The 22,936-nt window shown below is 41.2% G+C and overlaps 1 protein-coding gene across 1 annotated transcript in view; it reads right to left on the minus strand.

The window, feature by feature from the left end:
- Positions 1 to 20,836, minus strand: part of LOC139467037 (secreted frizzled-related protein 3-like) — a 37,544-nt gene extending 16,708 nt beyond the window's left edge. The window contains exon 1 of the mRNA XM_071248747.1: positions 19,578 to 20,836. Coding sequence (XP_071104848.1) covers positions 19,578 to 20,052 — 475 coding nt within the window. The 5' untranslated portion in view covers positions 20,053 to 20,836. The remainder of the gene's footprint in view (positions 1 to 19,577) is intronic.
- Positions 20,837 to 22,936: the final 2,100 nt, after the last annotated feature.

Raw genomic sequence — 22,936 nt, forward strand, 5'->3', positions numbered from 1 at the left:
AAGGGCCCCCTGGGGGAGTGAAAATCACGTGACTCCCCATCTCTGAGGGATGCCGTGAATTAAAGAGGTGTTCGTTTCATACAGCAGTACATTAAAGAAGTGTTTGTTTCCAACCCCAGGAGCATCCATACCTGTAAAAGAGTATCTCACTGGGGACCTTTCACGCGACGAGATCAAAGAGAGATACTATTCCACACTCTACAGTTCGTGTGAAGTGCCTCCAAGTTGTGGAGCATTTCTACTCGACTTTCTTCCATGTTGTTGTACCTGATTCAGTCGGGTGCCACAGTGACAGACAGGTGGCATGTGTTGTAGATGTAACAAGTCGCTTGGGATTTGCTGTTTTGAATACTTGCAACTAGTTACGTCAAATATGTTGATTATTATTTCAGCTTCCTGTTGAATATACCTATGATATAAGTTTTGAAAAAAGCACTGGCAGTGGGAGTAGCTCGTTGACAAGGGAGTTTATATAAACTGCATTAATTTCATGCTTGGTGTCGTATGAGGGGACTTTTTTTGGTTTGGACGCCCTCGTGGAACTTATGTATGTGTACGTGCGCGCCATCTGCCTTTCTGTACACTGTCTACATCTCGGTACAGAGGCCGGTATTTGGTCCACAGTGAAATTCCAAATGGGAATACAGATGTCCCATTTCAGGTCATCATGAATACTATCTTATGATATACCTTAACAAGGGGAAGTTAATATTTACTTACAACAAGGCCCACTTGCACAAAGCGATCTTAGCGCTAAGATGATCTTAATCCCCTACTTTTACATAGGCTTACAGTAGTCTTGATGCTGTAGGGTTGTGTTCACCTTGTCTTGTGCCGGGGTAGGGTGGGGTCGAATCCTTTGGTGGTATTGGTCAAATGTCAGAATACAAGCACGGGTATTGAAAACCTACTTTGTCCGGAATCAGGGTACATTGGTAGTGAATAGTTATTTCTGTCAGGGTTCCCCACGGGGGAAACATTAGTGCAGATATAACGAGTAAACACAAAAGGAAGTGTCGTGTTTCAGCCATTTGTTTTGTAGGACATTTGACATTTTTTAGGTGGGTTACAATGGTGCGTTTGTTTCTTTCCGAATCCGAGTTTAGCACATACGCGAGGATGATGCTTATATTCCCGGTCTAAACGTGTGGCTACTAAAGAAAGGTAGAGTTTGTGTAATCTGTCTTCAAAGATAACATCAACGTGAAACTACGGAGAATGTATTACGGATAGTGTAGACGGGGAATAGGTGAGTGAATGTTGTTTAATACCACAGTCAGATATATCCCCGCTTTCTTATGGATGTAAATAATCACAGTCTGCATCTGATAAACTTAAGGTAGCGACCAACCATGAGATAAGGGACCTTATGGGTGAAACATCATATTTTGACTTCTCATTTATTTTTATATTCTAAAACTATAGTATCTTAAGAACACAAAACACAATTATGTAATAATTGCAGTTTTAAGATATAATGTCGGATTAATTGACGTGTCTGCTGAAATGTTTTAAAATAATGTTTTTAACACATTACAAACTTACGAGAGAAAAAAATAAGATATTTTTGTACAGTCCACACACGGAAGTGACGGAAGTAGGTTGACGTCAAACGTCCTGTTTATGACGTCACAGCACAATTGTTTCCCCATAAAGTCCCTTTTCTCCTGGATGGTCACAATAGCAGAAACAAAGGTCAGTTGGTGAGTGAATGGTGTTGCAAATACACAGTGGAATATCCCATCATACATCATGGCCTGTAAATAATCGAGATTAGACCAGTCAAACCAGTCTGGGTGCGGTGACATCCAATCACCCAAGTCACAGAGCCTGGCCATCCGATACCCAGTGTAGTCGGCGAGTACGACAAGCTTGAGGCACTGGTGATTCCTGAACGAGTCGCCAAGACGACCACTGCCAAATACCACGGACATTTTATCGAAATGTCTTAGCATTAATAATAATTATAAGTATGTCAAAACAAATTATCCTAAATATTCCAAGTGGGTTGTAGGGAAATACAAAGTACATCACTTTTATCAATAGTTTTGAGGCAGAGTACATAAGCTGGCAAAGGAACAAGCATCGTCTTAGATTAATAACAGGCATTCGTGTTTCCTGTACTTATCCTATCCGTCAAAAAGTTAAATCTCGTCTCAACAAAAGGCGCATTGTAATAGCACCAACTTCATTTCGGGTGGAGTCAAAGTTCCGGGATACGAACTCAGAACATTAGCATCTCGGGTCAAACACTGCCCTGGCATCTGATCATAAGGTCAACCCGTACTTAACTTCTCCTGTCTCAAAGGAGCGTCGGCTAATACGAGAAATCATATGTTTGCATTAGCGTACGGGTTATCAATGACTCGACTCCTTTAAGCTTTCTTTCCAATAAAACTGTAGCCTTCGCCAACGCGCTGGCCCGATGGAAGATATTGCCTGGTGCTTTATCTCCGTACATTTCTGAATGAAGGTGGGCTACCTGTGGTTTTGTTCATCCTTCACGACAATAGAGCGCCTTGTACAGCAAGCAAGGTACACAATGTCGGTAAACTTCAAAGGAACATGAACTTCCCTACTTGTGGAGTCAATGCGAGAGAGATTAAAATGAATTTCTCGCATGATAATTTGATTAAAATGCAACATGGAACACTTATTGTATGCGGGGAGTCGTGACACATAAAAGCGCTGTGTTGAAGGTAAAAACGTTTACTTACAGTTAGCGTGTATCGTTTTCTAGTATGGTTGAAGAGGTTACACATTTATGAAATATATCGTCGTTTATGACAGCGATCAAGTACATGGGGACATGATGCATTCACCTTATATAAGATAACGCTAGCTGCAAACATCTGTGCTAATAAAACTTGTAACTTTTTTAGTATCCCAGATAACAGATATAATTCATAATGTCTGAAACAGTTTGTTCTAAATTGGAAAATAAGCAATATTACAGTAGATATGACACAAGGTGACAAACGTTTCGGTCATTCGTTCAAGTATAATATTCTACATCCAATACAATAACGATTCATGCCATTACTTTACTTTTCAAAGAAGAAAACTAATCCTTACACACACAAACTTGCGATATCATGTAGGTGTGTGGCAGGGTGATAGTTTTTGTCGTTCGATATTTAGCCTACTTAAAGATATTTCTGCTGACAATTTCTTATACTATTCACAATTTCACTCTGAAACATGATTCTGATATACCAAGCATAATGTTTTAATCAGTAGGAACAGGGAGGCATTGTGGGTAGGTATTATACAAGGTGGTAGTCTTTGTCCTTTGTTAAGCATTCGGATTCGCCCTACGATCCTTGGTTGTCAGCACCATACCCGTGCTTGTGGGTTTCACCTGTCACCCGGTTCACTGCTGTTCTTTAACGTTCGGCTGACACACGACGTTGTAACTGAAAAGCTGCCCAACTCGGCGTTAAATCCAACCCACCGAAGTACACATAATTTCAAAGAATTGATTTTCTAATTTCAAAAACGATATCAATATTTTCCTTTTATGTAACAAACGTATAAGCGGAATCCTTACAAAGTTTCTCAAGCAGCAATCAGTATGTCCAATAACAAAGGACATTTTAGAAAAGGAGAAAACTATTTTCAAAAATGTCTATATGTCTGTTGACGGGAATATTGGATGAAACGGTGAAGGGGTCTAGCTATAGGTATGAACACATATTAGACGCTGGAAATTCCAACAGGATGAACAGACTCGGAGTGACATATCGGCGTTTGAAGTCTTATATCAAATAGTTTTATGAATATAATGTAAAGGCAGTTCGAAAGTTGACTCATTTGCCCCGTAGCGATCTACTGCGTCACTCTGACGGGACACAAAGCTGACTGAGGGCCCTGTCATCCCCGCATGTAATCTACGCCAACCCGCATATTAACCCGACAAATAATACCTAATGTACACTCTAGCCTGGTGACACTTGTATATTAAAAAACCTTTGATATATGAACCACAAGAAACATTATGTTTCGTGCATCATTAAAAACGTCATTAAACAAAAGCTAATTCGTTTGAGGTTCCAATGATCCTGTCTGGGAAAAAGAACATAGTGAATACTTCTTACCACGATCAAAGGATCTTGTAAACACCTCCTTCCAGCATGACTTAGATATGACCCTTGGCGAAGAGCAATGGGACTCTATCAATGACAGGGCTTTGTTGATACCAATTCAAGACGTGAAAGATACACTTCTGTGTCACTGGCGTTGCGCGAAAAACACACATTTCCTGTTAATGTTCTTGAAGTAAAAGCTATCATAGGCGCAAAGTACCTGTGGCTGTGTGTAGGTAGACAGACCCCATGCTGCTATGCCTATACACCGCAATACAGCATCTTACAACAGTATACAACACTGTTTCTATACGAGCTAGTGCCCCACGAGTAATCATGTATGTATCTGTTGATAGATAAATTTATTTTTTGGAGAAAGTAGCAAAACTTTCATGGAAATATTAGTTGAATATGTGAAGTAGGATTGTAGAGCATTTAGATCTTTCATCTTTCTATATTTCTCCCCACTTATGACCTTTATCTATTATTTCTTTGTTCCATATTCTATGTACTATATTTTTGCCTAGTGTGGCCGTCCGTAAATTTTCCAAGCGAAAGACAAATGACAGGATTTTATTCACATTCTAAGACTGTACAAAGAGACAAGTGTGCCGAGTATATATTGACCTTGTGTTATATCATGAGATCATATTGAAGAAGAAAGGGTTGTTTTACGCCGCAGTAGGGAATAATATAGCTACTTCACGGCGAGTCAAATCGAGAATGGGCCATGGACGATCTAGACAATGCCAGCAACGACCAACGTCGTCGGAGTATGGTGACACTCAGCCAGAAACGGTCTACGTTGTCTGACCGCGATCGTGCATTTTTATCTGCTGATATTACAAGCATGGTGTGCTGGTGACCTCTTGTGCCCGGACTCCACATAAATATATGGACTGGTTTTATAAGATGGTCACACGGCAGATGACGGAAAATATATTGATGGGTTAATTGATAATCAGACAATTTTAAGCGATTGTGTTTGTTTGGTTGGTTGGTTCAATAGATAATCAGTAGATTAGAAGTGCATTGACTGATACTAATATGTACAAGGTGTGGCTGAAATGTTTTGAGCCCAACTATGATAGACTGCGTGGTTGGTGGCTAATTGTGTTTCAACATAATCCCCTCTGCGGTACACACACGTCTGTCCACGATGCTGGAGTGCCTGGAACCCCCTGGTAAAGAAAGCTTCTTCTTGATGGTGAATAAGTCCTCCACAGTGGAAATGACGTCATCGATATTTTCACCATACTTGCCTGTTTCTTCAGGTGGAAATCTGATCGTGCCAAATGTAGTGTTTGTTTGTTTGTTTTTTTAAAGCCGCACTCAGCAATATTCCTGCTGTATGACGGCGGTCTGTAAATAATGGAGCCTAAACAAGAGATTCACATCATGAGCATCGATCCACGCAATTGGGACACGATGACATGCATCAACCAAATCTACGAGCCTGGGTTGCTGAAGACAATATAGATCTTGTTTATCGATCAGATCGTTTTGACAAGAAGCCGCCATTTTGTTGGAAGCAAATGCAACTGATATGAATGATTGAATCTGATTGGTCAATAGAAGGAACATAGAAGGGCCATAACTCGTAATACCCACTGATGGACCTAGTCGGCAAGGACTGACTGACTGATATAGGAGATTTAACGTGCGCTTTCCGACTGTAGCGTATTTCGCACACGTATTTCGGCAAGGGTGGAAACAGGACTTTTATAGTCTGTTGACGTTCTTGCCTCGGGAACATGACTGGTTTTCTCTTGAACTCCTCTGCAAACTTCGTAACATTAGCAAAAGAAGGTACATTATCCCCTAAAGGTGACACCATATCTGCGTGGATTGCTGTTAGAGTTAGTCCTTTCAGTCGGGGATACTTGATGACAGTACAGAAGGCAAATTTGTCCACTTTCATCAACAGTGAATACTGGTCACATTTATGCAGACATGTTGCCTGGTTGTGTGGTCGGTCTAAATGCAGCCCGTGGGCATGGACAGCAGTGTACACATCCTTCGTAGTTAACTGTCTGTGAAGGTCCAGCTTCCACCCTTGCCGAACTAGGGTGGAAATTCTGGGCCCACCCGTGGCTATTACGAGTTATGGCTCTTCTATGTCCCTCCTATTGACCAGTCAGAATTAGCCCTCTCATATCACCTGTATTTGCTGCAAACAAAATGGCGGCGCCTAGTCAAGGCGATCTAAACGAGGATCAAGATCTTTATTTTAATAAAACGGGTCTTTCCTTGCAAAGTGCATCACATCGCTTGATTAAAAACATGAAAAGATTTGGAAAATATCTGTCGACGCCCAGTTTACGGTACACATCCTTTGCAAATCCTGCAGTCGACCGGAATGTGCACGTTGAAATCCATGTTGTTTACGAACCGGTGTCGATTTCGTTATGCAATTTTGATTGGACTATGCATGGACTCGTCAGTCCAACCAAAATATAACTCCGGAATTCCAGCCTAGTTCGGCAAAGGTGGAAACGGGACCATTACAGTCAGTTCACGCCCTTCCCACGAGAAGATGCCGTTAGTATATAGTCAAGGAACTCTGATGTTTTCGTCTGGTTGTAAGTACTGGCAGACAACAGTAAGAAACATTTATTGACAAGTTTAGTAGATGCAGATACGTAATTAAAAATATAAAGGGCGGTGATAAACTAATGGTCAAAGTGTTCGCTCATCACGCCCGTATGGGTTCGATTCCACACCATAACTACACTATGTTGTCACATTGCTGGAGTAGTGTATAACGTTGCGTAAAACCCTACTCACTCACTCATTCAATCAAACATTAACACCAGAATTCCGGAATCTCACAATAGGTTTTCTACTGTTTCGAATGATTAAAAATATCTACATAAGTGAATTATAATTTCCTATATAACTACTAGTATAAGCATACCACGACAATTACAGCAAGGACTGGCTTTACCCAAGTTATTAATCAAACCCGAATTATGTGCGTGAGAAACAGGGGCATATACTACTGGGCTACAGTAAACCCCGATTTAAATAACAATACAAGCCCCACCTTAATGCAACTATCGTGTCAAACACCTGTGAGTATTAGTGTCCGGCGTATATACAGTGAACCCCGTTAATCAGGACGGCATGTCCACTGTAAGCGCGTCCGGATTAACATATTTCCGGAGTAACCACCCATGGCTACGGACTCTATTCCTTTGTAAATACATCGACGTATCTAACAGATTACACTCCGTAAAAGAGAGGTTTCCGGATTATCGAGTGGACAGCGATAATCTATAATCTGGTACCATCATGTCAGCGACCCCACCAAGCACAATACTGACATCAGTGACGCACGCTATGGGTTTCATTGTGATCACCAAGGTCCCTACCCTACTGCTCTCTGTAGTAAAATACACATTTATTAAAACAGATTAACCAATACAAATCCTATGAAATACTGCTGACGCCAGCTGTGACAAGTGCCTGTCGTAAGCGGACTTCGTGGCTATACTATAGACTTATCTACATATGTATTACATTTTTCTAAAAAAACTATATATATACCCACTTACATATATACATCTATAATGGTGGATGGCCACAACCCGACACCGTACAATTATCGTATCATGTTGCCTGCGTCTACAGGTTGCGAAAGCTGTCTAACACAGTCTATATCCCAACACATACAGCTACCGAACGAGGACGCATCATCGTACAGCAAGTCTCCTTTACAAGGGTGTGATGTTGATACGATGTTAATATATTTGCTAACGTCTCAGTGTTACGCTGATCTGCGGTCTTCAACCCACCACAAATGTCCCCCGTGTTGGGTAAACACACACTCACTATCAGCATCCCCCAACTCAGATGCTTGTGCCTTCAACCCGACGGCTACGAAAGGTTCTTAACAGATGATGCTTAAACACCTTTTGATTCAGACGCTGTTGATACAGATAAGCCGCACGTGTCATGCAGACAAAACACCTGTTTTGGGAGGAGCGTGATTGTCACATCAAAGGCACCGCCAATATGTCGGCACTTTGATGTTGTGTGAACCTCGCAAGACACGGGTATCTTATTCGTCGTCTCAAAGCTCCTAATCTAGACAATCCTAATAAGCGACCGTCGATCTATACGGTGTTATGTTTTTTGCCGGTTCACAGTGTGATTATCCTTATCGATAAATTTCGAGAATTTGAAAAAAAGGGGAGCCTATCTACTGAAGACGGGCGCTGAAGACACAATGCGATTTGACATCAGATAAGAAGAACGATATGTGATTATAGGCGGTAGGGTGTTTTCAACAATACTCTGTATGATAGATCGTTGAAATCTGCCCTTGCACTCCCTCGCACATACCGTTACAGCGTCTGACGGCGAGGGGTAAATTCCCTTGAGAAACCAGGCAACTTGTACTCTCCGCAAGCTCCCCCCCCAATGGAAACTATCAATCCAAAAGCAGTGCAGAGATAATCATAATAATTCAGGCGAAATACTTACTTTGATCGCTCATCCCCTCTCCAGAATAGCTTACAATACAATGAAGTATGACTTACATACACTCATAGTTGTCCGCTTGTTTCAAAAGATGTTTAGCTTTGAACTAACGCTGGTTGTAATTCGTTGCTGGACTAGAATTACATATGTATATAATTTCGCAGCAATTTAATGATATTTTGCTTCTTACATTTATACATATTACTGTAAGTAAAGTCTGTATTTCCAAATTATATATAGAGGGAATGATATTTTATCATAGAGTATGTTGTTTACTGTTGAAAGACTGTGCGGCGTCTATTAAAACTACTACAAACAACACAAGGCCTTAAGTGCACAGATGTTAAAAGAATAGAGTGGTGGTGTTAAAAAGGATATGTATAGCCATATTTACATAATAATGATGATAAAAAAACTGAACAAATTAAAACTAAAGTAAATAAAGACAAAATACATATAACGGAGAAAGAAAGAGACAGACAAATTTAAAATGAGTGAAAAAAGAGAGATTTGATAAAATTATCTTTCACCAGCATTAAAGTTGGATTTCACTCAGGTGTAAGCGTGGCTATTTTCCGGACAAACAGATAGACAGGTTTGGGAAAAATTGGTAAATCATGTTTGGCCATTTTCGGCAACAAGAAAATGTGTGATACAGCATGATAAGGAAATGAGTGATGTATTCCTCTGGCAATATCATACTACCTGCGTGGTAAGTCAAAAATGTCAAGACGTCGAAACAGAACAAGCCTTTTCGAGAATACCACCAATTACCCATCCTAACACAATTCAATACAGATCAAACGGGTGGACTGTTATCGACTATTTAACACATAGTCTGTTCTTCTCAAAATATATTCTCTCCTCCGTATTATTGATAATAAACATCTTAAAGATTAATAACGCTTTTTAAAGTTGACTCTATTGCATTTACCAAATTCAGACCTAACAGAGTCGTGCATGGCCTTGTAAGTGGGGGTGTTTCACAGTTGCAGAATGGGACTTCATTTGCTAAGGAGAACGTGCCTTGAAAGTTTTCATGACAGTGTCATTTTAACGCTAACAATCCATCGCCCACAACTGGAGACTCAAAAAGTGGGATTCAATTTACATTCGTCAACATGTTGCGAAATGATATAGGGTCGGCTTCAAAGGTTTACGTAATTTGTCTTACAAAATGTGTTGTTTGAACAACGAATAACAACTTTGCTCAAAGCATTTCCCAACCTGTGATATAGTTAATACACACTTGCAGTGTGGGTGTTCTTTATACAGCAACACATTTATACTACGTGCAATAAATACAAATTGTTAGACTAACAAAACAAAGTCCTAACTTTGATCTACCCAGAACAAAATTGAAACGTCTTTACATCTTCGTATTCCACTTTAACAAAACTCAAATATGTCAGCTCCAGACAGATTATTAGCTTGAATAATGATGACTAAACACGCCTATTCGCCCACGCAACTCAGAGGCGCACGTTAAGATCAACACAGCTCTGACGTAAAGACACCAACGAGTGATTCTGCAGCCCAACATTAGTATGCTTGTCCTCGTGGCTCGTTGGTCGTGTTTTGGAAGGTGGTGTCTTAAAACACTGACGAGCGTTTGATCTTTAAGTAACCAAAGGAAGAAATAGATAGGACCCTTGACACAGAACTTAAGACCTGTGCTAAAAATCACACTTTTGACATATAACAGTTTGTCTAAGGGGTGATCTCAACAAGGATCAGACGTGTCCTCAATGCCAGCACAACACAACCAAGAGTTGCAGCGGTGTGAGATTTCAGTGATAAAGGGCCTACTTTCCAATTAAAGCAAAGTTAAGGCTATTTTAGAGTTCAAAGGCAAGGAATCGCCCGTCCCGTCGTTGCGGTGTCATCTCGAGAGTGAGTGAGTGAATGAAAAAGAGCTCCACCTAGCCAACAATGTTTGTGATATGTGTTGAGTGGGAGATTGAGGATAGAAAAACATTAAACGATATATCGCGGTGGTCCCGAAAGTACCCCATGTGTTGTTGTTGTTATTATTATTATTATTATTATTATTATTATTATTAGGGTCGTTGCCCCCTCTACACACAGCCCAGACAACCCAATTGCTGGAATGTTGCTAAATGGCATAAATTCATACTGACTCACTCACTGTTATTGGAAAGTAAGTTTCGAATACAGGGTTCTAAATTTGTTCAAGGGGGGCTTAACTTTTGTAAAAGGTTTGTGTAGGAATATCCTTCTTCTGTCCTCACAAGATATACTATGCGATAGGACCTGATACCCATATGTAGGTCTAGGCGGGGTAACTAATGCCCTGTGTGATACTGAGACAGACTCCCTTTGTAATTTGTGACGGCTGGATTGGTTTACATCAATCTAGACAAGGTGAGCGTTGAATGACTCGAGTCCAAAAATGCTAGGACTGCTAATTTACCCGAGGCTAGCCACCCTTTATGGTATACAAATGATGTTGCAGTTGGTAAGCGTCATCAGCATAGTATATACTAGTATCACGTCGCGGGGATCTCTACAAATGCTTGCAGGTGGCTACCTGTTCAAATTGAATCGTGAAAGACAAACTTGTACTCACTGGAGACGTGAAGTCAAGACCTGCGACGGTAAATGCACTTCTGTGCAAAAACGTTCTTCGAAACCTGTCTGAACACAACCACCCGATATCAACAAAGTGAAGTATAGCAGCACACTGCGCAAATGAACAAGAGATGAAACAACACAGATGCACACATTGTGTGAAGACCACGTTACAGAAGAAGAGGATGCGTATCTTCCCCTGTTACCCTCCTTCCCCAGCATCAGAAGTGCCCTACAAAGTCACCGTCGCAAGACCATACCTGTCCAACCTCAGTCTCGATCAGTGGTAGATCTTGAAGGAACCTGTACAAACTACTGCTGAGGACAAAAAATTGCCTTCTCACCCCTAGAACAGCAGCAAGACCTACCGATTGCTGAGACTGTCTACATGGAGGATATCACTTTCACCGCATGTCCCGGGTTACGGGGCCACGTGTACATCATACACATGCTCAAGCACCTATCCTCTTCTCTTCGTCCTTTTCCGAGCAACAACATGTACCAGACTGTTTCGTCTACTCAAGACAGAAGTTCAGCAGAGGCCCAGCAGACCCCTAGCCCCGACAGACTTTGAACAAGCTGAAGACTTTGCCATTGAGATCGAATTGCTCCAAGTTGTCATCAAGTGCAGCTTCTTTCACTCCTGTCGAATTTCAGAACCTTGGACTTCCGGTGCCATACAAGGAAGACCCCGTGGTGAGGTGTGATGTAAAAGAGATGTTGGTCTGGCACTGCTTCCTACCACCTTGTCCAAAAGGCAAGGATAGATCTTGTCACCAGATGTCGACTATGCCGTGGAATTCAACGATTACGTTGTGAATACATGGGTAGATTACGAAACCCGATCCTATTGCCAATGTGGAACCACTACTGGACCGAATGACATCGGACATACAACAACCTGTAAGGACTTCATAGCCGATAGAACTGTTCCTTGCCACACAACCATCCAAACGTCCATCTCGTCATTGAAGTAATAAAGACGATTGAGCTCGGTGGAAAAGGCCAAACGTGTGCTATTTTCCAACTTTGGAAATGCATGACCAAACCGCAACGAAATTGGCAACCATCGTGCTTGACTAAAGAACAAGGACAGATGACTCCACTCGAGTTCCCGGACGCTGTTGGCCACCTACCTCGCCTTGGGTGGACTTTGTTGGGTGGAACAAATTGAACAAAATTAGTTCTTCATGTACAATTTATTTATGTTTTGTTATAAATATACATCATGTAACATGGTAAAATCCTAAATAGAACCCTTCATAGAAACGTTCATTGCTACAATAAATAATTTTGATCTCCAACCCGGTCTTCGTGTCAACTGGATTATCCCAATATCACCCTGAGGCAGCTTTCTATTGGGAGGGTACCTTAAGAACACTTTGCTATCACCGCGTTCGGGGGAATTTTACCTATACCAAGAACTGCTGGACAAGTAGGTAGACCCCGTTACTCCATCGTGTTGCAGGTTACAGAACGCAGAGTTCACGTGCACTGTAACACGATCAATCATGGCTCATGTACACCGCTTTTGAATTTGGATATTGTTCCTAATGTGATGTTTTGTGTCCGGATCAGGGCGATATTGACCCAAGGACTGGCTTATACAGAAGTCTTTACACGACAGTTGTACCGTACAGGACGACTTCTACAGATAATTAGTCTTACATTTCATCGGCTTTGTGTCAGTTTAAGTATGTACTGAAGCTCTGCCCTTTCTTATCAAAGCAATGAAAATATGATCTTTTTGTTGAGGCAAGGTCCTTACAAATCCAGATAACATCAAACATGAAGTTTACATAAAGTGTTTTATTCACACATGAAAGCGATTAAAGACCAATCACCAATAACCTAATTAGGAACTGGATCTGTTAACAGCGCCACGTGCGCTAAATCACAACGCACTCTAACCTCTGTGCGACACACTACCTGCTCAAGTTAATCTCCACTTCAAAGACTTGCCGAAGTGATATCTCAAACGCCCACTAGATAACTCTGACAGAACTACACTCATGAATGAAAATCCTTGGCCCAAGGGAATGCTACCAAAAAGTCACCTTTCTGTTGGATGGCACTGGAAATAAGCCATTACTCAAGACGGGAGCGGACTTGACGGACGGTGCAAGGCATGACGATTAAGTAAACGTTGCACGCACCTCTCCAATCTGTTACTACATTACTGCGTGCGCACAAGGATTAGCTTACACTGTAATGGGTAGATAAGACCACATTTCACGCCTTCCGTTCAAGATCTCAACATTTAATGCTTCCATATTGTTTAGATCGACTTCTCTGGTATGAGATGTGTTGATAACAGAATATGTAAGGACTGTATGACTTCGTGATAATCCGCTTAGACAACCGTCAAACACGTGTTGGGACTCACAGATTATCTGAATTTCACTTCCCCATTTCCGTAGTGGTCCCGAGAAATAAGCATAAATGTGGTTTCTCGACATCTGTCGCCTCCCTGCACCAGGTACACTACGATACCGGTGATATATATCAAACATCGTCACGTACGTCATCAATATGGTAATTTCCAAAAACGTACTTTACTCTGAAACCGTTTTGGTGGAACAAAGGCATTTTTTGAATCGCGATTGATTGACAAGAAGTACATGTAGTGCCCTCGGCAATATTCGCCCGACACGTGTGAAGGTATAGATTCGCTATAGGGGCAGCGCCACTGAATACAGGGATGCCGCTCATTTCATTCCGGATGTGTGACACTATTATACAGTGATACAGTAGGTCTTGGTACTTACTAGTATCTCATGATTATCTGGTTCAGACTTGATTACATATAGCTGGGATATTTTTGAGTGCGGCGTTAAACAATAGCTGGTGTAATGTGAGTGAGTGAGTAAGTGACGTTTTACGCCGCTTTTAGCACTATTGCAGCAATATCACGGCGGGGGACACCAGTAATGGGCTTCACACATTGCACCCATGTCAGGAATCGAACCCGGGTCTTCGGCGTGAAGAACGAACGCTTCAACCACTTGGCTACCTGAACGCCCCTGTTAGGTAAGAGTGAGTGAGTGAGTGAGTACGGTTTTACGCCGCTTTTAGCAATATTCCAGCAATATCACGGCGGGGGACACCAGAAATGGGCTTCACACATTGTACCCATGTCAGGAATCGAACCCGGGTCTTCGGCGTGAAGAAAGAACGCTTCAACCACTTGGCTACCTGAACGCCCCTGTTAGGTAAGAGATTTTATGGATGTCAACCTTTTTTTATTATGAGGAACACAACGTTTCGGATTATGTAGTTTCATTCACCTCATTAAGGAGTAAATATATACTCCTAAACGTTGAACTCCTAAAGAAGTTGACTCCATAAATTCTCTTCCTTATGTGTATCACTTCTAAATGTCTTTCAAAGACTTGGTGTAATGTTGGCTTACACAACAGTACTGCTTCATCACAGCGGAGTGTAAGGAGTTGTGTTCGGGCTAGACAAACCGGTGAGTGATAGAATGAACACCATTCAACGTTTTGGAACGATGACACAACCAGACAGATCAAACATTGATAAACTGCTTTAAATGGAACGCGATTCCAATAAATCCTATCACACAGCGAAAAAAGTAATCCAATTAATGTGTCGTTTCGTTAATTGTCCTTTCAAATATCAATAATTTGACATAAGCTTTTTTAACGTTGACTCACCCCATCCCACTCCACCCCTTAAAAACAACACAAAACATAGAATAGACAGACACAAAACTACATAAACACATACAAACAAGCAACATTCACTCAAAACATGTCAATTGAGCGACTAGTCTACAGCTGTCTACGAATTAACCCACGACAGCTTATACTGGTCGTAAGTGACGATCAAATGGATCGGTACCCAGACGGCGTGGATAGTTGCTCACAATATCAATCACTAGATTGTTTAGAGGCCGCCGTCATATAGCTAGAATACGATGACTTGCGTGAAATTGATTCAGTGCTAATGTTTAGTGTCTCTCACCCCCACTCATATTGACTGTCTGGTTTAAGGAGGTTGATTACGTACTTACAAAAAAGTACGTACTTACAAGTAACTAAACAAAATATCACTCATTATTGTTGAAAAGGACGGGCATGTTAAAAACAAAGACTATTGTGAATAATTTCTAAACATTACAAACTAACATGGCGAAATCCACCCATAGCTTATGTTCCGTAATCAATAAAAAAACATCTAACTATTTATTTGACGTACAAAGTGGAAGGCAGGCCTTGCCCACTTAGGAATGAGAGCACAGCATCAATACATAGAAACACTATCACAGGACCCCATTTGAAGAAAAGCACATTTTAAAAAGGTTTGTAATAAATGCGTCAGCGATACAGATATATGTTTAGGCTAGAAAAAGGCTTACATGGAAAAGCTTTCTCTTTGCTTGGGACGGCAGCCAAATTCAAAAGGTATTTTGAATGGAAAAATGGAGGAGAAATGCTGGAGAAATATAAATGCGGGCTAGGACCCAGCACTGATGCTGGGGAGGGTTATACTGCACTGTGTGATGGAGCGCCACGTCAAGGGTTAATAGGTGTACATAATATACTACCCATAAAGACACGTTATTGAAAACAAATAGCTGGAGAGAAAATAGGCACACCGTTGGTGATAGCCCAGTCAGCGTTATCATCCCGACTGTACCTACACACTCAGGAAAGTGCTTTCCGTTTGACGTCAGACTATTAAAGTTTGTCATATGTATCCTATTTGTAAATTGGGTATGCATTGTGAACTTAGGTCAGCAGGTGAGCGTCAGATATTCAAAACATTCATACAAATGGCTCTATGAGTGTTTACACCAGAGCAGAAATTGTATACTTTGTGGAGTTATAATCGGTTCGTACTTGACACAATTCTTATACGATGCTACAAGTGTTTTACAGATCTACGCATACTGAATGGGAATATGGCAGCCACGGCCTGCATTACACCTGTCCCCGTAAATTGGACGACTGAACGCTCACATGCACACACACACAGTCAATGATGATATCGAGTGTACCCCACACTCATTCAAATGATCAAATCTTGGGTCGGGTTTTCGTTCAAGCACATTATTCTTGTCCAGAAAACAGTTTTGTTTGACCAACAAGAGAACCTGATTTACCTTCCATATTGTCAACATATCTATGACTCGTTAACCACGCCCAAATTCTTATTATTTTTGCTTTCCCCCCTGTCATTGTTAAAAATATTTCCGAGTTCAGCTTTCTCATTGATGTAATTGGGAATGGTCTTTGACTCTGTTCTACGACTTAGAAACATATACGGCAACGTTTCATGTCTGCCTTTGCTTCGATAATAACCGCGTGGTCTATACGTTACAGGCATTATTAAGTTAGCCAAATCTGAATGTTTCTTACTTTGTTCTACAAATATTCCCTTCAAGTAAAGGGTCTATGCGATACAACATTTCCCCATATACGATGACGACAGAAGTAGCTATGCCCAAGACGGGAAACGGTTCCTTAGATCTCCAAGAGGTAAATTTAGGAGTATTGACAGTATTCTAGTTTGACATTGTTCTCGGTCTTTTCAATGTTTACAAACCAATTCGTTTAATCTTTTTCTCTTTGATGCAAATACTACTTATTCCGTGGATTTCTAGAATTGTCGTAAGCAGTACAAGAAATCTCGCCTCTTACCCCACACAAGCCCGAGGCATGCTGAGCGCTTTGGAATGGACACAGACCAATTCTGCCGAGCCTGGGTTATAAGCATACAGCAAGATACACAATAGCTGGCATCGTCTCATCATACAGAACTATGTGTATAATGATAACGTGATAGACATATGAGTGGGTAGAATTCACGCTGACGAAACAGTCGATGCTGGTGTTTGTCTTCAAAGAGAACTAGGTTTAGATGAAAGTAGTAAAACAGGAACAGTATTTGTTTTGGATGTGTATTTTTAATGATACCTACAATTTGAAGTTTGTATATGAACACTAAAAAAGACAGGGATAAACGAATTATAACGTTAGTCATATAACGTTCGTGTGTGCTGTCTCCAAGTTTGTTACACATGTATGTCTTGCAGTGTGTGTGTGTGTGTGTGGGGGGGGGGGGGGGGGGGGGGGGAGATACCTTAATGACGCAGAGACAAAATCTTCGTTTAACACATGATGCTATGTAGACTATATACAGTCGTATATACGTCTAGAAGTTTATCCTCACATAGTTCCCAGAGCTCCAGATAAGCTGCGTAACTGCGTAAAATACGCATCATAAATGCAGAAATACACAGTAAAATATAATCCAAGCGTATCAAATACGCAACGAACATTACAGATACGCTACAAAAATAAAACTTGTGCGTATCATCAAAATATTGTGAAGTAACCCTGCGTATTCGATTAGCAAATCAGCAACCTATTTTGAAAAAAACGGGCATTCCCTCAACCTTGCCAAACTCCACGATGACAGTTACATCATGATCATTTGCCATCACACTTTCTTGTGGAAGTATCCTGGTATTTTTGAGTCCTATAAAGCTCTCGAACCCACACGACACCAGTTTGCAGGGACTAGATGAATAGTGTTTTAAAATATTTAACTTAAATACCCACATGTGTAAAAACTAGTGGGTAACAGAAATTTGAATACGCAGACAGAATTACTGATACCCAATGATTTTAAAATGCATGGGTAAAATACCCACAACACCAAAAGCTTATCTGGAGCTCTGAGTTCCATACAGTTAGGTCATCACAGATGTTATTTCAGCCATAGTACTTCTCCATATGGATACTGTCGCCTCTTATGCGTCATCTCATTGAGATTGCACTTTGCTGTTAACGATATAATACGTGTTGTTATATAGACTGATGATACCTTGTCAGAACACAATACGTTACAGCTTCACTATTTGACCTGACTATTACAATATAATATAAAACGCCAGCGCCGGAGAATAACGGGTCTGGATTATCCCCCGAACGAGATTCCACTGGGCATTAAACACACTCTGTCGACCTTATCCTTACTGGTTTGGTGAACCTCAAAATCATGTTTGACGTTTTGGTACTTAATATGTTATAACTTCTCACCAACACTAATACTTGGGTAACCAAACTGCTACAGATAATAGCCTAGATACTGTTGCCTTAGAAAGTGGATGTTCCGGGTGGTTCAGGAAGGAAAACATGGACGTGTTCGACTTTAGGAAACTGGGATACGTCAGGGGGGATGCATCACACCTTTGCTGTTACTGTCAAACAAACTAACAAATGCATTCTGGGTTTTACCGATTGTGAGACGTACGCGAGACGTACGTGTGTCTGTGTAATTACATGCACGAATTAGTTAGATATGACAGGAAAACAAATTGTGTCTCGTGCTTTTTCATGATAAAGTTGAAACGCAATGTACGTAAATGTAACCTGTATAATGTTGAAAATCGCGTCCTTCAGTTACAATAAAAAACAAAAACATGTGACGCCATCATACACCCTGACCACTATTCATCCACTTTCACAAACGTAGCGAGACGTTACTGAGACGTGGCATGAAATGAATGACAGTTTACAAACCACCCGTCACATTAAAAGGATCCCAAATAGTCTTTCCAATAACTTCGAATTATGAATGGTAAAAAAGGCGTAACAGCTTTAAATCCCAAATCAACGTGTCAAGGTAATTGGTATCAATCCCTTTTGTACACTAACATGCAAATATTACGATCAGCGGGCAGTGCACACATTCTAGATTTTCCAATCACTCGCTGGGAGTGTTTGTTTCCGAGAGCTCAACACGTGTTCTGTGGGACAATATGTAAACACCGCCATTACGGGAACACTCTGTCGGGGCGCTGGTGAATCGCTGGATTCCTAGGGGACCGTGATAGGGCCCAGTTTACCTTAATCGCAAATGATCAAAGCGAAAGATCAAAGGATTTCGGGTCATCTCTACAAGAGGTCATCAAAACACGCGGCGAGAATTAAAGGAGCATGTCCGCCTAATATGGTTTTCATGTACTCGCGTGTATAGAAAACATCATGATTAAGCGACAATGCTTTCCCAGAACAATAATGTACCGACGTATGAATCTCCCATTAGTAGAAATTGCCTGTGCCATATCGAATAACTGGAGACATAATGATAAAAAAAATGTAAATAATAGGTAGTGTGTCTTTCATTTTGGTTTGAACTTGAGCATTTTTAAAAAAAAGATACGTTGCTTTGTACAAGTTTATGTATGATTAATAGTTTCATAAAATGATTTTAAAATACCTCAGTCGTCAATATACTTAATATGACATGTTTAATGCATACTAAACAAAGTTTTATGGTGTAATAAGGAACATGGGTAACATAAAATAATGTAGCATTATGAAAAACCGATATCAATATCAAAAGTTGTCAAGCTTTTGAGAAGATGAGAAATTAACTTACCTTTTCTCCTTGATGGGGAGACAATGGCTTCGGGGGACACACATACCCCCCGTTCATATCGGGGGAGTCGTGAGCAGTCCAGGGCCTCAGGCCACGACACATTATAAGCGTTCATGACGGGCTCACACCCTGCCCTCGCCTTTTCGCAAACCCCCTTACACGGAGGGATTGGGTCGGGTTGGAAAGAGACTGTGCATATTGGCACATATATGGAGCATAGGAAAAACAACAATGCTTCACTGCAGTTTTTGTTTAAGAGCATCTCAAATTGTTCAAAGGCGAGCCTTGCATTTTCCTGACTGCTGTGGTGAAGCAGGTTCGGCATGCGCGTCATATTGTAAGGCATAGAACGGCACTGCGGGATTTTTATAGGTTCGCATTGCTCGAGACGGTCAATAAATGCCTCTCCGATCGAAAACGAAACAAGTAGAGGAGATAAGAGAAGTTTTAAACAAATCAAAGTCCGTATACACATCGTCCGTTTGTACAAGTATGTAAAATTCAAAACAAAGTATATGTGCGTTCACATGGAGAAAAAATATAATCACATGCAAATATTCAGATTCAAATACTGCTACATCCAATATCGTTTGTGCTTAAGTGTCATTCCTTGAAATCCATACTTCACTTCCACAAAGAAACAACATTTGTTCAAATGTATTTTACAAATTTGCTCCGAAAACGATCCGCTTCATCAAAGTGTCGTCTGCTCTCCTATCCAAGAACGGTCACTCTAGGCAACTCAAGTTCCGCGCGCGCTCGTCTCGTGCACATCTACAAGTGACAGACGACAGTAAGCAAAGCGAGGTAAAATGTCCATCATGCGGTGTGTGTATCGGGTACCTCGTGTAACGCAGGGCGGGATCAACACTGACGGGGAGTATCCCTCCTCCAAACTTACCCCCAATCAGGTCCTCCAATTTTTTCCTTCACAAACAAGTCACGGTGGGGATAGGCGATTTGTTTCTATCATTCACATCGACAATTTCTGACGCGTAGCGGCCGAGCGACTCATGTTTTAAACTCGGTTTACCTTCTCGCTCCTTTGTGTCGCGATTCCTTATTTGTATTTGAATCCCCCGGCTTGCGTCTTAGTCTGTCTATTTCTCGATAGATTTTCCCATCATCAAAGTGCGTGTCAAGTATACCAGAGGAGCCTCCCATAGCGGGATTTGCTCCGGGTTATCGAGTCTTATCTCTGTCCTCATGTACATCATACGGCCGAATTCGCTCCCCACTTCAAAATAAAGGCCAAGCAATTCGTGTAGTCAAACTCTGTAGAACAGTAGGACTGAGCCTCTGAAACTGATATTATCAAATGTATTAGACACTCTACAGTCGATAGCTACAGGCAAGCAGGCCATGACAATAGACGTGTAAACAGTCACTGTACATCCACTGCCGGGGTTCCGCCACTGTCCCTTGCTGTAGTCTTTGATACTGGTTCTTTTTCTCAAGTCGCTATCTTAAGAAGTCTACTGCTTGATCGACAAAACCGATCACAACACCCCACTTTCAAATACTGTGCTACTGTATATGAGTAGCGATATTACAAACTTCACAGACAGACGAGCTGTGGGATATAGGGAGGAGGTTGGGGGGTGGCGGGGGATTGAGGGGTGGGGTGGAGGGTCTCTTAGGTTCAGCGTCTCTACTACTGATAAAACCTAAAGAAACAGCGTTAGCTGTTTAGGCTGTACTCGCTTCCGTGTTAGCAGGGAGAATACTACACGACAGGTGAACAGCTTATCCTGCCGACTACAAATAATAGCAGGGCTTGAAATTGGCCGGACTTTAAGCCAGGTTCTCTCGTTTTACCATGAGTGTCCTTTGAACTGTGCAGTTCTAAAAGTGATAATCTTCTTATCAAAAGAAGAAGAAAGATGATCCTTCTATTGTTCTTGTGTACAGTCAGTTGGCGAGTTATAAGTAACGACTCGGGTGTTTGTGGGTCTGCCAACTCGACCCTCCGCACGCCGAGAAGGTGTTATGAGTTCATCATACCACCTCAGTAAGGAAAAGGTAGAATTGTCGGAAACATCAAAAGAAGAATTTGGGCCGTGGCCTCACTCTCTCTGGGGACGGAATACTTGAAGGTGCCCCAAATCGGCGATTGGGACTAATTATCAAAGAAAACTCAGGATAATGTTGTGAACGACACTCTCAGGACTTACTTTGACGTTTATTGTCTGTGACCTTTACCTTAAGTTAACCTCCAGGGTCAAGGTCGGCTGGCGTAATGTCTGACGAGCTTTAATCAGTTTTGCAGATCTTCCATGAAGTTACCTCATATGCGTTGTTAGATTTTGAAGCCTTTTAAAACTGTACATTTATAGTTTAGGTGAGATTTGGTTTGGCACTTCATAATCAAACACAATGTATTTCGTATCATTAATAATAATAATCATCATCATAATCATAATATTGTCATATTTATAATGTGCCAAATCCAAAACCTAGCTATAGCACGCTCAAAGCGCTACATCATTACCCCTGTCAATGGATCAGTGGACACTCGAGTTTTATTTTCAGCTCCCTGGGGAGTATACAAGCCAAGCTAACTATGAGGCGCTAGATGATTTACATATTTCGATCAAAGTAATTACCCAAGTGCTACATGTGCTTGTAAGAGGCGACTTACTGAACCGGGTGGTCACGTTCGCTGACTTGGTTGATGCATGTCAAATGCTTAGATCGATGCTCACGATGGCAATCCCTGGATTGGCTGGTCCAGACTCGATTATTTACAAACAGCAAACAAAGCAACACAAATATGTGGTATATGTGGATTACTGCTTCTGTCCAGTCTTCGATTACTTAGCACCAGTGGTCACATCTCTGTACGACCTGGTGCCAGTCCGATAGGTAGAAATGGTACCCGGTGAAGTTATGTATTAGCAGATGAATACATTGTACCGTGCGGAATGTTTCTCAAAGCTGCAATCTGCAGTATTCCAGCAATATGTTTCAAAAGTAACAGCTACTCGTGAAGTAACAAACAACAATGGCATATATATGTTTTCGAATGTCCGGAATTAGAATCTTTCAAGTTAGCGAACTATCAGTTACACCGTAGGAAATTACATACACACCAGCTGTTGATACAGAAGCAGTTACTTATAAAGTCAGTATGAAGTTGCCGAACTATCAGTTACACAGTAGGAAATTACATACACACCAGATGTTAATACAGAAGCAGTTACTTATAAAGTCAGTATGAAGTTGCCGAACTATGAGTTACACAGTAGGAAATTACATACACACCAGATGTTGATACAGAAGCAGTTACTTATAAAGTCAGTATGAAGTTACCGAACTATCAGTTACACAGTAGGAAATTACATACACACCAGCTGTTG

This window comes from Haliotis cracherodii, unplaced genomic scaffold (genome assembly GCF_022045235.1).
Source record: "Haliotis cracherodii isolate W230 unplaced genomic scaffold, xgHalCrac1.p SCAF_19, whole genome shotgun sequence".
Lineage (NCBI taxonomy): Eukaryota > Metazoa > Mollusca > Gastropoda > Lepetellida > Haliotidae > Haliotis > Haliotis cracherodii.